This window comes from Mustela lutreola, chromosome 15 (genome assembly GCF_030435805.1).
Source record: "Mustela lutreola isolate mMusLut2 chromosome 15, mMusLut2.pri, whole genome shotgun sequence".
NCBI classification, from domain to species: domain Eukaryota; kingdom Metazoa; phylum Chordata; class Mammalia; order Carnivora; family Mustelidae; genus Mustela; species Mustela lutreola.
Genome location: NC_081304.1, coordinates 30,761,148 through 30,780,698, shown reverse-complemented (window position 1 = coordinate 30,780,698; position 19,551 = coordinate 30,761,148). Strand labels below are relative to the sequence as shown.

Below are 19,551 nucleotides of genomic sequence, written 5' to 3'. Positions count from 1 at the left end.
AATAACAATGCAACAACAGCAGAAGGTACTTCCCAGAATAAATCACTGAAAGACTTAGAGGTATTTCCCACACATCGTGTATGCACTATGCATGTAACTCATGCGTGTGTCTATGTGCCTGAATTCAAAACCTGTAATTCCCAGCAGCCTAACACAGGGTCGTTCAAAATTTCAACTGAAAATTTCTGAGCACCTACTACGTGTCAGGGACTGAGGTTGAAAGACGGACAAAATCCCTAAGAGTGACCAAATTTGCACATGATAAGTATCCAAAAAGAACTTATTTCTTTATGATTATGGTTTATAGATGATGCCAAATAAACAGCAGCCTCAGAAAGACAAGGAGCTCACGGATGCTTCAGCACATTCAGAACAATTCAGCACATTCAGCACCTCCCAGAGACCACTGAACTGGGATTGGAGAGTGGGGGCAGGACAGGAGTTAGTTAGAATAAAGGAAGGACTTAGGACTGGGGACTTTCACTAACCGAGGTAAGCCTCTCTCAGATAGCATTTATTCCACTGAACAGGAGTCATGGCAACTGGGATACTGAATGGCTGGAACCATCAGAGGCGGAGCCCCTGGGTGTCCCTACATTAGCTGGCCCAGCTTCTGTCCTTTCCAAGTCTCTGAGGGCTTCCTGAACTCAGCACACAAGTCCAATTGGAAGTACTTGGGATTCTATTTTCATAATGGCTGATACTATCTTTTAGAAGGAATGAGTATACTTTGCTGCTTGCCTAAAGGTGAGGAACAGAAAAAAGTCACTAAATAAAGACAGTAGAGTGGTCTAATGATCAGGTGGGGTTCTGCATGTATTTAACCTTGGGGTGGTGTACGAGTTCTGGTGGCCACTTCTAGGACTTTCCCTGTGAGTAAGGAAAGAGTACCTGGTTGAGTTTCAACCTGTGTTTGTAAGAACACCTCGATATAGCACTGTGATTCAGGGGCTAAAGATTGAAAGACACACCTGACCAATGGTTTAGAGTTAAGTCCCTAAACCCATCTGTGTCTTTGTGATTCCTGCAGTGAATTCAAGCAGATCACAGAGGACTTGCCTCTGAGTGGGCTGGGATTCTTGGCTCTCAGAGTGGAAAGAGTATGGGACTGGTGTTCAGAAGGGAAGGCCCAGGGGAAAGGAAGACAGAAAATCCATCCTGCTAGAAACTCTGCACGCTGCTTTGATATACTTGAATGGCATTAGAAGAGGAAGCAAAGGAGAGTCAGAGGAGGAAAGAATGAGGTGTGACAGTGAGCGTGCTACTGTTTTCACACAAATAACAAAGCATTTAATATAGAGGATCTGGGTTCAAGTCATAGTTCTACCACTTCGTGGCTTTCTAGCATTGGGTGAGTTATCTGACTTTGCTTATTCCAGTTTCCTCATTGATCAGAATGAGAAAACAGACTCCCATCTCACAGGCCAGATGTGAGGACCAAATGAGCTGATGCAAGCGAAAGGATTTGCACAGGGTGTAAAAAGCTCCACGAACGTAAGGCCTCACTGTTATTTTTCTTCTCTTATATCCTGCCTCTGCAACTTCTGGGGAACAATTTGCAGCAGGTGTTTGCTTATCTTGTTCTGGCTGGTGGACCATGGTTTTTCTCCTGGGCTGGCTCACATTCATGCACAGAAGCAATTCTCTTCTTCTTGTACTTGATATATAATGTGAATTAAACATCCCCGAAAACAGATTGTGCTTTTCTATCGTGCTTCTCTCCAACAGGCATGGCATCTTAGTGTATAGTGTATAGAACAGAGCAAAGAAATACACCATAGGATTTTAGCAAATGGCACAAAAGGAAAGATGGAAGGGCCTAGTGACCACAGCCCTCCATGTTGATTATTTGAAAAGGCAGTAAGTTCGCATAGAGGGATCCCAGGCATGAGTGTCCCGCAGACCTGGGTTTGAGCCCTTGGCATCCCTATTCACTTGCCAGATGTGTGACCTTTGGTTATTCACTTAACCTCTCAGAATCTGTGCTACTGTGAAAACCAGACGATGCTTCACAGCTACTCAATCAATATTCTTTTGCCACCTTTACGCATGCGGGAGTCCACACAGGGTACAATCTCTGACTTCTTGGGTGGCCAAGGTGACTTAGGTGTCATATTTCCTGTAGGCTAAAACCTGGGTTTATCTCCCACCTTCCTTTACAACTCTGTCATGATGCATGTGCTTATCATGCCAGAGGGAATGAGAAAAACCAGGGACCTTTTGAATGAATTTACTTTTTGGTTTAACTAGATATTTAGGACGTGGGCTCTTTTATGAAGATTTAATTATGCACAAGGGGACTTGGGGAGATTGGGAGTCTCACTGGTTTCACGGAAAATGCAGAGTTCTTTGTAACGTCTCAGGTAAGTGGGACTAATGTTTCATCCAGCACAGTGCAGGCAACATCTGGATGAATGGTTTCCTTGTTCCTACAGAATGGGGCTCAGTCTGCATTCTCTGTGTCCAGGCCCTCTGATTCTCTCTCCACCACTCTCTTGCTGGATCTTTGGGACAGATATTATTGCAACATAAGTTGGAAGGTAGCAAAGAAGATTTTCCGGTTCCTTCCATCTCTCTTTGCCCACCCCTCCGAGCCTCCCGTTCCATGAGAAAGAAGCGGCACTTGGACGATGGCGCTCTGATGAAAAGCCCCAATCCTACTGAACCCAAATCCTCACTCTGGTCGACATGGATGGGGTGAGTTCAGCATTTTTAAAATAAAGAGTTTTCTGATACAAGGATCTGCCTCTGTACCTAGTCTTTGGGTGGTGGGGGTTTGTGAAATTTCGGAGCAGAGATGTGGCCTCTAATTATATATTTGCTTGCTTCTCTTTCAGCCTTTTGGGTCTCACCACTTGGAAGTAAGTGAATCAGTATTAGTGAAAGTAACAGTTTGATGAGTTTACTTTTTTCTTTTAGGAAACATAAAAACTATGGCTCAGAGCCATTGTGGTCATTGGGTCAGAGAGTTTGCACCAAGGGGAATGCGAGTGCCTACCTCAGAATGTTGCCGTGAGGCTTAAAGAAGTGAATGCATGTAAAGTGCTCAGAATAGTGCCTGGCACGGGCTGAGGGCTCCGCGACTTTGTCCTGTCCACTCCAGGGCCAGCTCTGCCGTTGGCCCCAGAGCAGCTCCCTTTGGCCAAGTACTATCAGCTCTACTTCAGCATACACCCAGAAAGAAGCCAGTCCCGAAAGACCACACATTATGATTCCACTTACATGAAATGTCCTGAATGGGCGAATCTACAGGAAGAAGAAGTAGATTAGTGTCTGCCTAGGGCTGAGGAGTGAGAGGGTATGAGTGATGAAAATGGCCTAAAACTTAAAACTGACTGTAGTCATCATTGCACATGGTGCATATACCAAAACCCACTGAACCGTACATTTGAAATGGATGAATTACGGGCACAGGAATTATATCTCAATAAAACTGTCCAAAGATACATCCAGAATTCCGCCCCTGCTCACCATCAATGTCACTACTATGCCAGTCCAAGCCACCGCGTGTCTCCTGGCCTCCTAACTGGTCTTCCCTGCTCCAGAGTTGCCCCACCCCTGTCTATGCCCCACAGAGCACGGCAGTGATCTTTTAAAATGTAAAGCAGAATATGTCATTCATGTGCTTCAGCTGCTCTGTCTCTCCCCCCGCCCCCACCCCGCATTTAAAATCAATGTCAGTATCTTGTCCTAGTCTGCAAGAGCCAAGTGCTCTTCCTCGGCGATCACTCTGCCCCTGATTGATGTGCTGTGGCCACACTGGCCTTGTTCTTTGAACATGGCAATCTCGTTCCTGCCTGCCTTGACACCTTTCTATTTGCTGCTCTGGAATCTGACCCCATATCTCCTCATGGCTCATTTCCTGATATCATGTAGGACCAGGCTCAGACATTATTACATCAGAAAAGCTTTTCTTGCCCAACCCTATTTAGAATAGTCCCCACTCCATCAATCTCTAGCCACTTACTTACTTTATTTTCTTCATAGCATTCTTCACTATTTGAGTTTATAATTTAATTGATCTATTTACTCCCTTATTGGAAGTGTCCTCCACTACTGTCTAAATTCTATGATAATAGGGACTTTATCTTGCTCACCATGTCCTTCCTGATATCTAGAACAGTGCCCTGTCCTCAGTGTTTGTTGAATGAATTAGTGATTAAATGCAGCCAGCATAATGCCCATGGACACAGGACAATTGCACATGCATACTTAAACTTTTTCTAGGTACACTTCCTATTCTATAGCCTCACTTGGTGTGTTTCACGTATTTTAAACTTGGGCTAAATGCTTAGGAGGAAGTTCTTTCTGGGTTCCCTTTTAATTCCACTCAGTGTATTCTGTTTAGAATGTAACTTGATGCCTAGGCTGATTAAACACTATCACTGTATGCATGAAAGTCCATGAGAACATGTAGAGGAATTCAGAGCCTGTCTTCGTCAACTATTCCTGCTCTAAATGCTAGCAATGGCTATTTTGGTGGTAAGAAGCTGGGTCTAGACTTAACAGTACATGGTTTCATTCCCAGGCTTACTTACAGTGTGGACTTTCTCGGGCCCCTGTCCTCAGAAGAATCCTGGCGATGGGCACGTTGTTGGTCATGATGGCGATATCCAGAGGCGTCAGCCCCTCACTATTAGGTGTGTTGAGATCTAGTTCCTCTGGTGTGTACTGATACAGGAGCATCTGCACAGCATCTATGTCCTGTTGCTCGACTGCTTCGAACATGGCTTCATTGCCCTGGAAGTTCTGGAGGGCAAGAGCATATATGCAGGTGAGCACACTTTCATCGGCCAGCTTGCCTTTGTGGCTTAGCTGCTCTGACGCCAGCGACTGCATCCCCACTTATGACTGCCATTTATCCCAACACATGTGACTTGTTGAATGCAGCTGGACTCCTCCTTCCTTCAAATGGGCTCTGAATGGATCTCCACATTTAGATGCCCCGAGACCACACCGTACAGCATACCTGGTCTACAGCTCAGAGCAAACATCAGCTTTCCTCGTGAGTAGTCTGTACAGTACTATCTGATAGGTCATTACAAGGTGTTCTGTGAAGAATGCAGCACGCAGTCATATAAATTCGGTGCATACTGGATTAAGCTGACTTATCTCATTATTTTACTGTAAGACCTCTCAGAGCCTTAGTAATTCTAACATGAAGTTATGCAGTTATGACTCTCCAATAGATGGGAAACATTTTTTTTTTCCCCATTGCATTTGTTTTAACTGCCCCTGGAACAGGCCTCTACAGAATACAGTTCTGGAAAATCTGGCATAGATAAATGCAACACCAGTTGCTGAATTGATGACTGGCTGGCCACTGAGAGCACGCTTTCTCTCTGACTCATTGCCTTCCCTCCCCATCCCCGGGTCCCCACTATCACTCAGACCCAGACCATTGTCATCCCTTGCCTGGATGACGGCAGTGACCTGCCCATTGCTCATCCTAAAGTCTTCCAGCCCATGCTCTATACTGACACAAGAATAATCCCACTGAAGTTGATGATGTTACATACCCCTTCCTTTCTGCAACTCTCAAATAGCTCTCATTGCCTGCAGGCCAGCTCCCCAGTTCCTAGGCTCCTCTTTACTAACCTCTGCACATTGTCAGCCCAAAACTCTAATCACTGAACACCTGGCACTTCTGAGCACTCAAGGGAAGAGCTCAAGAGGTGGTGTCCAGCAAGGGTTTCAGTGCCTGGGTGGCCTATGGTGCTGAGAGGGCCAAAGTTGAATATTCATAGGATGCAAATCACCTATAGAACCATAATAGCTAAGGACAATAGGGTTACATTGAAAAGTTCTATCAGAGATTCACGGTAAACAAAGGAGAAAAGTTCTGGAATTCTCTCAAATATGTATTTTTGCAGCTCAAGGGAGAAGAGCAACACATAGACTATTTACATATCTATCTGGTATCTTCTCCGGCAGTTGTTTGCTCTTTAAAAATGTTGACATACCATTGGTCCTGACATAGCACAGGTTTAATCGCCTGATTAAATCATGCAAGGTCTTCAGTGACCAAATATTTAAGTTGGCAGGGTTTATTTTTAGTATCACCAAAAATCAATGATCTCCATCGAAGGCTGCAGGTCAGCCTGAGCCCATGACACATGATTGAAATTTAAGAGAAATACAGCACTGTTATGCAAATACATGTTTTGACAATGGGGTCCCAAGGGATAAACTATTTTTGATATGCAGCTCTCTTTGCTACAGGACAGTCTGCTGAATGGAAAAGTGTTTTGTCTATAGTCTGCCAAATGAAAGAGCCTCTGCTGCTGAGGCCGTAACTCAGCCACTTCCAAGCCCTCCCAGAAGATGAGCTTGAAATGAGATAACACATGAGAAAACAGAGACAACGAAGTTAGCAATGCTGCTCCGTCCACAGTTGTGTATTTGTATGTGATCCTTAGTATGCCTAATTTCTCATGCGCCATATTTGCTCTCACTCTCGAGTCATTTCCTCCTCCATGCTTTTGTTGGCAAACCGTAGCATGCTTCTCCCTGGGAAGGCTAGGGCTCATTTCTGTGTTAAGCTCAAACAAGTGGTGCCATTACCCTCTGCAGAAACGCCCTTGCCAATCACAGTAATATTATGCCCTCGGCTTTTACCAAGGGTCGGTGTCAGAGACTACTCCATGACGATGTCTATAACATCACCAATACTGACCTTCCTTCTCTATCACACAATTCACTGTGGCATCTTATAAAGGCCAGAGGACTTGGCAACAGAAAAACACTCATTTCTTCTGGTAGAAGTAGTTATTACTAGTTACTAGCTAATGGGATGCTGTAACTAACTGGGCTTCCCTTTCTGCTTTGACTGACTAGAGGCTCAGAGAGAAATGTCATGGTTTAAGTTTTACGTACTATATTTGCCTAGGATTTTAGTATATCTATTTCTCTTTCTATCCCCATTGTTTTCTAGGTTTTTTTCTCCACTCCTTCCTTCCTCCCTTCTTTCCTCGCTCACTCTCTCCCTCTCTGCCACTTTATTTCCCCTTACATAATACATTCACACATTTTTTTGCCTAGATTCTATTTTGAATGCCTCTGGAAAAGCATATGGGCCATACATTATAAATAAGTAAATGAAATGTCCATTGTTCATTCGATATCTGAATGAACACTGGAGCTCTCAGAAAGCCTATTTAATTCATGCTCCCATTTGTCACACTGCCATTTTGTTGTTGTTTCTTTGATACATCAGGGAAAGAAAAACTAAGAGAAAAGAAAGGGCAAGAAATTAAGAAAAAGAGAGGAAAACTCTCACAATCCAGTTTTAGCTCACAGCACAGGCATACGCAGGTCCTGCCTTCCCTCACTCTCAGCACTTCTAAAACTGTAAATGCAGGTTCTGAAGTGAACGTGGAGCATCTTAGAATCTCCTCAAACTCAAACATAACTGCACCGATCAAGCAGAGACAAGAATAAAAACACAGTGTTATTACCACTGAGGTCTTTCTGAGGCTCAGCCGGTCTGTTCTTGTTCGAAAATAGGCCTCGTCAAATGAAGAGTGGCTCCCCTTCAGTTTCTCAGAGAGGTTTCTGTACAGGCGTTTGGCGGCATTGGGAGACGATGGGGCACTATGTTTCTTCGACTGAGAAAGATGTAGGTTCTGCATTTGTTGAGTCATTTTCACACGGTAGTTCCTAAGAGGAGAAAAATCTGATGTGGTATCATTTACACAAGATAATTATAAGTTGACAAAGGATTTTATCATCACCAGTAGCCATCTGGAATCCTAATAAAATACCGTAGCTGGAAGGGATCTTGAAGAGGTCCAGCCTATTTACGTTATAGATAAGAAAGCTAAACCCAGGGAGGCAAGCAGCTTGTTTATGGCCATATAGCTAACTGGGGGCAAGAATGAAATGACAACATCCATTTACTATGTTAACATATACATTTACCTACATTTACCTACAAACTTATATATGACAGGAGCCTCTCCTCAAGTCTTTCAGTTTTTATCCCAATGGGAAGAAGTGTCTCAAATCTATAATCCAGGGATTCTGTTCAGTTTCTCCTGGGTGTTTTAACTGGCATCTTTCTACCTACCTCCTTTTAGATGCTGCCCTCTGTTGGGTGTGGTTGTTCCTGCAGATACCCATTCTCTTGAGATGTTAAATTGTGACTCTTGTCTGAGATTTGGTGAGCTACCTCAGTGCTCAGAAGTTTGGGGGATTTATACCCAAAGGTCCCTCTCTGCTCACCTCAGATACCCCAGACAGTGTCCTCCAGGGCACTCGTAACTGGCATTCTCCAAGCTGTACCTGACTGCTGTTCCACACATCTCTACACAGGTCCTCCCAAATGTCATCCTTGGAGTCAATTTCCAGATCAGGCATGCCATTTCAAAAGGCATCCACCATTAAGTTGGGTATTATTACTGAAATATTGATGCTACTGAGGCTATGGCTATGCACATCTGTGCATTGGATGAGCAAACACATGAATGAAAACAATGGCTGAGGGAGTTATGTGCCAAGTGTCTCCACCCCAGGGGAGCCTCTGGTACACAGGGACCAGGTCTCTCTGGAGCATGCTGTTGTCTTCCCACCACCTCCCCTTGAATCTCCAATGGAGCCTTCCATTTGTAATCCTGCCATTGCTAGCTAGCTGTGCCCCTCAGAGGTCATCTCCAGTCCTTGACTTTTCAAAGGCTTATGGACCCCCTGATACAATACCATGTAGAACCTCTTTTATCAGCCCAACTCTTCACAGGATTGACTTCAAAGCTCTCCCAACTTCTACAGGATACATTCTAAATTCTTTAGCCCCACATACAGGTACGTGCCTCTCCAGCTTCATCTCTCACTGTTCCTCTATGTTTTATGTTTCAGTCTTTCTGATCTCTTTAGGGTTTCCTAAACAGTACAAACTCTTTCCTACCTCTGGGTGCTTGTTTGAACTGCTTTTGCCTGTACTGGAATTCCATCTGTGCTTTCATCACCTAGGAAACGACTGCTGATACTTAAAGTCTATGCTCAAGTGATCTCTGACAGCCACAGGCAAATTTGTGTGTTACTTTACTCACTCACTTAGTACATGCCTCTTATAGAAAATATGTTATTGTATTACAGCTGTTTGGCATTCTGTCTCCTAGCTAGTCTGTATGCTTCTCAAGAACGAGGACTGCCAAGTATTAATTTTTTTTTAAAGATTTTATTTATTTGACAGACTGAGATCACAAGTAGGCAGAGAGGCAAGCAGAGAGAGAGGAGGAAGCAGGCTCGAAGCAGGCTCCCACCAGAGCAGAGAGCCCGACGTGGGGCTCGATCCCAGAACCCTGGGATCATGACCTGAGCTGAAGGCAGAATCTTTAACCCACGAAGCCACCAAGGTGCCCCTAATTTTTATACCTAAAATATGTCTGACTCGAAGTACAAGAAATACAATACCGATTAGGCTATGAATTGCTTCTCTTCCAGCTACTGACTAAGTGATTTGGGGTGAGTTATTTAACACATCTGAATCTTGTTTTTCTCATTTATAAAATGGGGAAAATACTAACATCATATACAGTTATGAGTATTTGATGAGATAATGCATGTAAAGAGCTTAGAATATAGAGAAACTCATGGCAGCTATCATTTTTGTTACAGTAGATGTTCAATACATACTTTAGAATAAACGAATGCTCATATGAGAGTCTATGACAAATAACATATTAAGGGACTACTCAGAAAGCTCATTTCCTCCTCAAGCTTCTGAATTGGGTTCCATCTGGTGCCAACTAACCTTGACTTACTTTCACTTTTACAAATGAAAAGCTGTCCTCCTTACATTGTTGAATGTCTTTAGGCACCTTTTAAGTCTTGCTTGCAATCTCCTCCAACCCAAAAAGACTTCCTAGTACCTTCCGAGGTCGTCAGACCTATTCAGTTGTAGTCACATGTACCAGGCCCCACCCAGTCTTAGCTAAATGGCCATATTTACATTTGGAAGGATGACTTAAAGCACTATCTGTAGTGTGTATGTACATATGGGCGTATTTCCATTTTTAATAATCTTTTAATTTACACAAAAGCAGAAATAGAGGGGGTAGGTGATTTGGCATCTTTCTCGTTCCATCTATAGATCCTTTAACTTTGATTCAATAGCAATTTCAGCATTTCCTCTCTATCTTGCTCTTCCCACAGAAATTCCAGATTGATATGCAAGCTGGCTCACAAGGAGATTGCCTTAACCTCTTTCTTTCTGCCTTCTGTCTCTAGCCTTTTCCTTCAGTGTTAATGCCCCAGGTTAAAGCCATCTGTCTTGTCTACATCATTATCATTCCCAAAATAACTCTACATTCTTTTGTATCTCACATAGTGCCCAGGAGTCCAGTAAATAAATTCTTGTCGATTGATCAAATTCCAGTTACTTGCCCTTTAACTGATGACACCTACCCACATGGCCCCTTTTGTCTTTGCTCATCTCCCATCTGTTCCCTTCAGTCAAAATAGGTTGACTTTCTCTGTCTCTTTGACTTCCTTCTCATACTGCCCCAGCTGTCCCTTCCTTCCTGGCCATCTTTCAGCATGTTTCTATTCTTCTAGATTTCATCTGTCATTATATTTTCTCCCCCCCCCCCCCATATTCAAAATTTTGTCTGATGAAAGGTATTGAGAAAGACACTTTGTATTATTTGTTCTCATAAACATGCACACTCCTCCCAACTAACTGTACTCTTAAATTTTTACCCTCATAGAAAGGGGTAAACCTTTGAGCAGCAGTGTAGCTTTGGCTCTGGAATTTGGCAGACCCAAGCTTGGATCATGATATTGTTATCTATGATCTAAGTGGCTCTAGGAAATTTATTTAAATTCTCAGAGTTTGTTTCATCATCATAAGGAGAGTTCTTACAGAGTTGTGAAGATTAAATGAATTAACAAATGAAAGCATGCATCCTGTTTAATGCTAAGAGCCGCACAATATATAGTAGCAAATGTTAAGATTACCTCAATCTTCTTCCCAAAAAAGGGAAGACACTAGAGTACATTGTAGTAATTTAAATAGTTTTCTCATTTGTTTTAAACATTGTTTTAAGATATGACTTTATGTACTTATTATACTATTTAGTTTTATTTTGATAGAAAAATGTAAGTTTAGATATTTTTATATGGATGTTTACAGTAACTTTTAGTAAAACAGAAAGTTGAACTTCAAACTATTAGCAGAAAGAGAGGAATAAAGATAAGCCTAAAAAATTAAAAAATATAAAAACACAAAATAAGAAAACATGATAAATAGAAATGTAAAATGAAGTAGTAACAATAAGACTGAATATATCTGTGAACACAATATACCCAAATGGCTTAATTTCCTAATAAAAGACAAAACTTTCCAACTGAGTTTTTATTTTTTTTCTTTAAGTAGTCTCCATGCCCAGCATGGAGCCCAACATGGGGCTTGAGCTCACAACCCTGAGATCAAGACCTGAGCTGAAATCAAGAGTCAGCCACTTAACTGGCTGAACCACCCAGTTACCCCTCTAACTGAGATTACAAGTGGTGCACCTAAATAAACATTTCACAGAAATGTTTATTTCACAGAAAAATTAAAAATAAAAGAATAGCATGAGAGTGGGAATGGCAAAGTAATGACCTCCAAAAATCACTCCTCCATAAAAGCAGTAAGAACACTAGCAGGAATTGTCAAAATTAACTTTCTCAGAACTGTGGAAATTAACCAAAGGTCTGCAGCAATCCAAGAAGTGTTTATTTGAGAATAGTGGCTGATTTGGTAAGAACAGTGAGCTTTGTGGCATTTTTAACTTGCTCAGTTCCTATCTTCTTCAACTCTGATAGCCTTGAAGACCATCAATGTATATTGATGATAAAAACAAAACAAAACACACACACACACACACAAAACAGTAACTGGGCAGCCACTGGATGGTGAAGAATGGGGACAGAGCTCCTTCAAAATGTCATTTTGAGAGAATCATCATTATTTGACCCGACTGGTGGTTCCCGGGAAGACCCCACTCAAAGATTTTTATTTGACCTGCCTCAGAGTTCACAAAGTGCGCATAACCTTCTCCTCTAAGGAATCTTGTCAAAAACAAACGTTTGCAATTGTTTAATCATCACAGCTGCGGGAGGTGATAGTTAAAAGGTGGGGCAAACAATAGACCAACCAAAAAACTTAAAAGGAAATGAGATGTCCATGAAGGACTTTGAAAAGCTCTGACACATTGCCAGGGATCTATCAGACCATACGTATGCCCAGCACTGGGCGCATTCTTATAAAAATACCTGAAAAGGTCCCAAGCTCTTATTTCTGTCTGATGTTGAGGCTGTGTGCAAGCAGGAAGTGAAGAGTAAGGCAGACCTGTCAACTGCCAGGTTGAGTATGTAAGGTGTGCCCTAGCATGTGCACAGAGCCCTTTTGTAAAGACTGGAAGACTTACTAGTCTCAGGCATTTAAGAAAATTGTTGTTTACTCATTAGCTGATCACTAAGCTAACCAAGGAGAGACTTCAGCAGCCACTGAAGTGACAAAGAATACAGACTTCACATTTAATTCTGAAAAATCACTAAACAATAAACCCTGAGGAGGTGGGATAATCTGATTTCTAGAGTGGTGATATTATATTATTTAAGATGCCTAGTTTTTAACAAGAAAAATATGAGCCATACACAAAACAAACAAACAAAAATATGTCCCATTCACAGGAAATAAAGCAGTCAATAAACACTGCCCTGAAGAAGTCTGAATGATACTTATTAGACAAAAATTCTAAGTATGATACCAAAGGAATCCATCTCTAAAGAAATAAAGAACTGTGAGAATAATATCTCAGTAAATAAGAGAATACCAGTAAAGAGGTAGAATTTATAAAACAAATCCAGCACCAAATAAATATTATGAAGTTGAAACATAGAACTGAAATGAAAAATTCACTGGACAAGCTCAATATCAGATTTGAATAGGAAGAAGGAAGAATCAGCAAAGTTGAAGATAGGTCAATTAAGATTATCCAGTTTAAGGAGCAAAAAGAGAAAAACATGAAAAATGAACAGTTTCAGAGAAGTGTGGAACACTACCAAGTCTACCAACATACACGTAATAGGAGTTTATGGAGGAGAAAGATGGGGAGAGAAAGAATATTTGAAGAAATAATGGTTGTAAACTTCCCCAAATTGATGAGATGCATTAACTTACACATCCAAGAGGTTCAATGAACACTAAGTAATATGCATTCAAAGAGATTCACAGCTAGACCCATCATAATTAAACCACCAAAAGTTAAAACAAAGGGAAAATTCTAAAAACAAGAACTAATATTACGGTGAGAGGCAAGATGTGGAGTAGCAGCAGACTGAAATGACATCAGATCCCAGGAGTTCAGCTACATAGGTAACAAACCATTCGGAACACCTACAAACTCAACAGGAGACAGAAGAGAAGAAGAGCAGCAATTCTAGGAACAGAAAATCGACCGCTTTCTGAAAGGTAGGACGTGCTGAGAAGTGAATCCAAAGTGATAGGAAGATAGACTGTGGGGGGAGAGGCCAACTCCTGGCAAGCAGTGGAGCAAAGGAGCACAAAATCCAAACTTTTAGAAGTCTGCTCCACTAAGGGACATCACTCCAAAGGCTAAGTGGGGGTGGAGTCCTCATGGGGATAGTGTGGTCTCAGGACCCGTGGGGTCACAGAAAGATTGGGGGTGTCTGAGTGTGGCAGAGCTCCCAGGTATCGGAGTGGGGAAGCCGACTACAGAGACAGAGCTGAGGAGTGAGCTCTCAACTCGGAGTTACCTTAAACTGTGATCCAAGACACAGGTGGGCCACTGCTCCTTTGAGCATGGACCCCACAAGTGGCAGATCCGGGGAGACTCTCCTTCTTCCTCCGGGAAAAGCTGTGTGGCAGGAATCTGCTGGGTTTGGAGACTCCTAACAGGGCCATGCGCCAGAGATAGAAATGCTCGGTGACAGGCCAGGTGAGCTCGGAGTGTGGCCGGAGATCAGGGAGACAGGAGTGATTGCTTATCTCTGAGGGCGCACTGATTTGTGGGGCCCTGAGGCTCGGCTCCTCTGGGCCAGAGATTGAGAGGCTGCCATTTTCATTCTTGTCCTTCAAAGTGGTACAGAAAGTGTTCAGGGAACAAAAGCTATGAGAGCGAACTTGAGCAGATTACTCAGCCCAGTCCCTGGCAAGGGTACTGCAATTCCACCTCAGGCAAAGACATTTGAGAATCACTGCAACAGGCCCCTCCCCCAGAAGATCAGCAAGAATATCCAGCCAAGACCAAGTTCGCCAATCAATGAGAACTATGCAACTCTAGAGCTAGGGGAAAGCATCACACAGAATTCATGGATTTGCCCCCATGATCCTTTAGTCTTCCAAATCTTAATTTTTAAAAATTTTTTTTTCTTATTCTATTTTTTTCAACTTTTCCTCTTTCCTCTTTTAACATTTTTTAACTAATTTATCTTAACAATACCTTTCTAAAAAAAATTTCATTAAACCTTCATTGTTATAGTCATATTTTATCCCTTCATTGTATTTAACCTTATTTTTTGTATACATATAGGTTTTTCTTTCTAAAAAATTTTGGTATACAATTTCTTCTAATAGATCAAAATGTACCCTAAATATACCCAGAGCACATAGCTTTGTTCTAGTCTCCAGCCTGAGCATATTTTCTCTTTTTTTTTTTTCCAACCAACTTATCAATTCTTTTAGAATTTTTTAAAACTTTCATCTTTATAGTCATATTCCATCCCTTCATCATTTTTACCCCTTATTTTTGTATATACATAAGTTTTTCTTTCTTTCAAGTTTTGGGAGGTAGTTTCTTCTAAAACACCAAAATACACCATAAATCAAGTGGGTGGTTCTGTTCTATTCACCAGTCTATTATGTATATTATTTATAATATACATAATAACAAATATTATATTTATATAGAAAGAAAAAATACATAAATAAATATATAAATAAATATTTATTTATTTTATTATTTCATTTTTATTTCTCTTTTCCCCCTTTCTTCTTCCCCCAGTTTTAGATCTCTTCTGATTTGGCTGGCATATATTTTTCTGGGGTCTTTGCCCCCCTTTTTGTATTTTATTCTCTTGTTCATATATTCTTATCTGGAGAAAATGACAAGGCAGAAAAACTCACCACAAAAAAAAAAAAGAACAAGAGGCAGTACTGACAGCTAGGGAGCTAATCACAGACATTGGTACTATGTCAGAACTAGAGTTCAGAATGATGATTCTCAAGGTGCTAGCTGGGCTTGAAAAAGGCATGGAAGATATTAGAGAAGCCCTTTCTAGAGAAATAAAATCCCTTTCTGGAGAAATAAAAGAACTAAAATCTAACCAAGTTGAAATTTAAAAAGCTATTAATGAGGTGCAATAAAAAATGGAGGCTCTTACTGGTAGGGTAAATGAGGCAGAAGAGAGAATTCATGGGATAGAAGACCAAATGATGGAGAGTAAAGAAGCTGAGCAAAAGAGAGACAAAAAACTACTGGACCACAAGGGGATAAGTGGTCCATTATTACTTTGTGTCCAAAGAAACACAATGGTAACTACTGAATCATTCAAGAGATAAGTGATACCATAAGATGAAACAATATTAGAATAACTGGGATCCCAGAAGAAGAAGAAAGAGAGAGGCAAAAGGTATACGGGTGTGAATTATATTGGAGTGAATTACAGTAGAGAATTTCCTTAATATGGCAAAGGGAACAAGCATCAAAATCCAGGAGGCACAGAGATACCCTGTCAAAATCAATAAAAATAGGTCCACACCCCACCATCTAATAGTAAAACTTACAAGTCTTAGTGACAAAGAAAAAATCCTGAAAGCAGCTTGGGACAAGAGGTCTGTAACATACAATGGTAGAAATGTTAAGACTAGCAGCAGACTTATCCACAGAGACCTGGCAGGCCAGAAAGAACTGGAATGATATATTCAGAGCACTAAATGAGAAAAACATGCAGCTAAGAATACTATATCCAGCTAGGCTATCACTGGAAATAGAAAGAGAGATAAAAAAAACTTCCTGGACAAACAAAAATTAAAAGAATTTGCAAACACCAAACCATCCCTACAGGAAATATTGAAAGGGGTCCTCTAAGCAAAGAGAGAGCCTAAAAGTAGTAGATCCAAAAGGAACAGAGACAATATACAGTAACAGTCACCTTACAGGCAATACAATAGTACTAAATTCATATCTTTCAATAGTTACTCTGAATGTAAATAGGCTAAATGCCCCACTCAAAAGACACAGGATATCAGAATGGATAAAAAACCAAAACCCATCAAAATGCTGTCTACAAGAAACTCATTTTAGACACCTTCAGATTTAAAGTTAGGGGGTGGAAAACAATTTACCATGCTAATGGACATCAAAAGAAAGCTGGGGTGGCAATTCTTATATCAGATAAATTAGATTTTAAGCCAAAAACTATAATAAGAGTTGAGGAAGGACACTATGCCATACTTAAAGAGTCTGTCCAACAAGAATAGCTAACAATAACAAATAACAAAAACAATAACACTAACAAAAATATCTATGCCCCTAACATGGGAGCAGCCAATTATATAAACCAATTAATAACAAAATCAAACACACAGGAAATAACACAATAATAGTAGGGGACTTTAACACCCCCCCCTCACTGAAATGGACAGATCATCCAAGCAAAAGATAAACAAGGAAATAAAGGCCTTAAATGACACACTGGACCAGATGGACATCACAGATATATTCAGAACATTCCATCCCAAAACAACAGAATACACATTCTTCTCTAGTGCACATGGAACATTAAAAGAATTATTCACCATGACCAAGTGGGATTTATTCCTGGGCTGCAAAGTTGGCTCAACATCCGCACATGAATCAATGTGATACAATACATTAATAAAAGAAAGAATAAGAACCATATGATACTCTCAATGTCAAAATGTCAAAAAAAGCATTTGACAAAGTACAGCACTCTTTCTTGATCAAAACTCTTCAAAGTGTAGGGAAAGTGTCATAAAAGCCATCTATGAAAAACCCACATTAAATATCATTCTCAAGGGGGAAGAACTGGGAGCTTTACCCCTAAGGTCAGAAAGATGGCAGGGATGTCCACTATCACCACTGCTATTCAAAATTTTGGATGTTCAATTCAAAATGGTATTACTAGAAGTCCTACCCTCAGCAACCAGACAACAAAAAGAAATAAAAGGCATCTGAATCAGCAAAGAAGAAGTCAAAATCTCACTCTTTACAGATGATATGATACTTTATGTATCAGTCCAAAAGACTCCACTGCAAAACTGCTAGAACTCATACAGGAATTCAGTAACATGTCAGGATATAAAATCAATGCACAGAAATCAGTTGCATTTCTATATACCAACAGCAAGACAGAAGAAAGAGAAATTAAGGAGTCAATCCCATTTACAATGGTACTCTAAACCATTAGCTACCTAGGAACAAACCTAACCAAAGAGGCAAAGAATCTGTACTCAGAAAACTATAAAGTACTCATGAAAGAAATTGAGGGAGACACAAAGAAATGAAAAAAACGTTCCATGCTCATGGATTGGAAGAACAAATACTGTGAAAATGTCTATGTTACCTAAAGCAATCTATACATTTAATGCAATCCCTATCAAAATACCATGAGAAAAATAATCCTAAAATTTATATGGAGCCAGAAAAGACCCCATATAGCCAGAGGGATGTTGAAAAAGAAAGCCAACGTTCGTGGCATCACAATTCCAGACATCAAGCTCTATTACAAAGCTGTCATCATCAAGACAGTATGGTACTGGCACAAAACCAGGCACATAGGTCATTGAAAGAGAACAGAGAGCCCAGGAATAGACTCTCAACTCTAGGGTCAATTAATCTTTGACAAAGCAAGAAAGAATGTTCAATGGAAAGAAGACAATTTCTTCAACAAATGGTGTTGGGAAAATGGGACAGCCAAATGCAGAAGAATGAAACTGGACCATTTCCTTACACCACACACAAAAACAGACTCAAAATGGATAAAGACCTCAATGTGAGACAGGAATCCATCAAAATCCTTGAGGAGAACACAGGCAGCAACCTCTCAACCTCAGCTGCAGCAACTTCTTCCTGGGAACACTGACAAAGGCAACGGGAAGCAAGGGCAAAAATGAACTATTGGGACTTCATCAAGATAAAGAGCTTTTTCACAGCAAAAGAAACAGTCTACAAAACCAAAAGGCAACCAGAATGGGAGAAGATATTTGCAAATGACATATCAGATAAAGGGCTAGTATCCAAAATCTATAAAGAACTTACCAAACCCAACACCCAAGGAACAAATAATCCAATCAAGAAATGAGCAGAGGACATGAACAGACATTTCTGCAAAGAAGACATCCAAATCACCAACAGACACATGAAAAAGTGCTCAACATCACTCGGCATCAGGGAAATACAAATCAAAAACACAATGAGATACCAACTCACACCAGTCAACTCACACGCTTGGCTAAAATGAACAAGTCAGGAAATGACAGATGTTGGAGAGGATGCAGAGAAAGGGGAACGCTCCTACACTGTTGGTGGGAATGCAAGCTGGTGCAGCCACTCTGGAAAACAGCATGGAGGTTCCTCAAAAAGTTGAAAACAGAGCTGCCCTATGACCCAGAAATTGCACTACTGGGTATTTACCCTAAAGATACAAATGTAGTGACTCAAAGGGGCACCTGCACCCAAATGTTTATAGCAGCAATGTCCACAATAGCCAAACTATGGAAAGAACCTAGATGTCCATCAACAGATGAATGGATAAAGAAGATGTGGTATATATACACAATGGAATACTATGCAGTCATCAAAAGAAGTGAAATCTTGCTATTTGTGACATAGTGGATGGAACTAGAAGGTATTGTGCTTAGCAAAGTAAGTCAATCAGAAAAAGACAATTATCAAATGATCTTCCTGACATGAGGAATTTGAGAAGCAGAGTGTGGGTTGTGGTGGGTAGGGAAGGAAAAAATGAAACAAGATGGGATTGGGAGGGAGACAGACCACAGGAGACTCTTAATCTCACAAAAGAAACTGAGGGTTGCCGGAGGGAGGTGGGTCGGGAGAGGGTGGTTGGGTTACAGACATTGGGGAGGGTATGCGATATGGTGAGTGCTGTGGCATGTGTAAGCCTGATGACCTTTGGCCTGTACCCCTGGGGCAAATAATACATTACATGCTAATAAAAATAATTTAAAAAAAAAAAAGAAATAACATTACATACAAGAAATTCTCAGGAAGAATTACAGCTGATTTTTCACTAGAAAACAATAGAGGCCAGAGGGAAGTGGGATGACCTATTCCAAATGCCAAAACAAAGACTGTCAAATAAGACTTTTAAATAAGAGTTTCTCTATACAGCAAAACAACTCTTCAAAAATGAAGGTGACAGTAAGACATTTATGGATAAAAAAATACTAACAGAATTTTATAGCATACCTTTCCTACAAGAAATATTAAAGGGAGCTGGGGCACCTGGGTGGCTCAGTGGGTTAAGCCTCTGCCTTCAGCCCAGGTCATGATCTCAGGGTCC

General features: G+C 40.9%; 1 protein-coding gene across 1 annotated transcript in view; it reads right to left on the bottom strand.

Annotated features, from left to right (window-relative positions):
* The window catches only part of ANKFN1 (ankyrin repeat and fibronectin type III domain containing 1), a 266,145-nt gene that overhangs the window by 138,622 nt on the left and 107,972 nt on the right, over positions 1-19,551 (bottom strand). The window contains exons 3-4 of the mRNA XM_059148501.1: positions 7,458-7,659; positions 4,539-4,749 (exon numbers count right to left, since the gene is read on the bottom strand). Coding sequence (XP_059004484.1) covers positions 4,539-4,749; positions 7,458-7,643 — 397 coding nt within the window. The 5' untranslated portion in view covers positions 7,644-7,659. The remainder of the gene's footprint in view (positions 1-4,538; positions 4,750-7,457; positions 7,660-19,551) is intronic.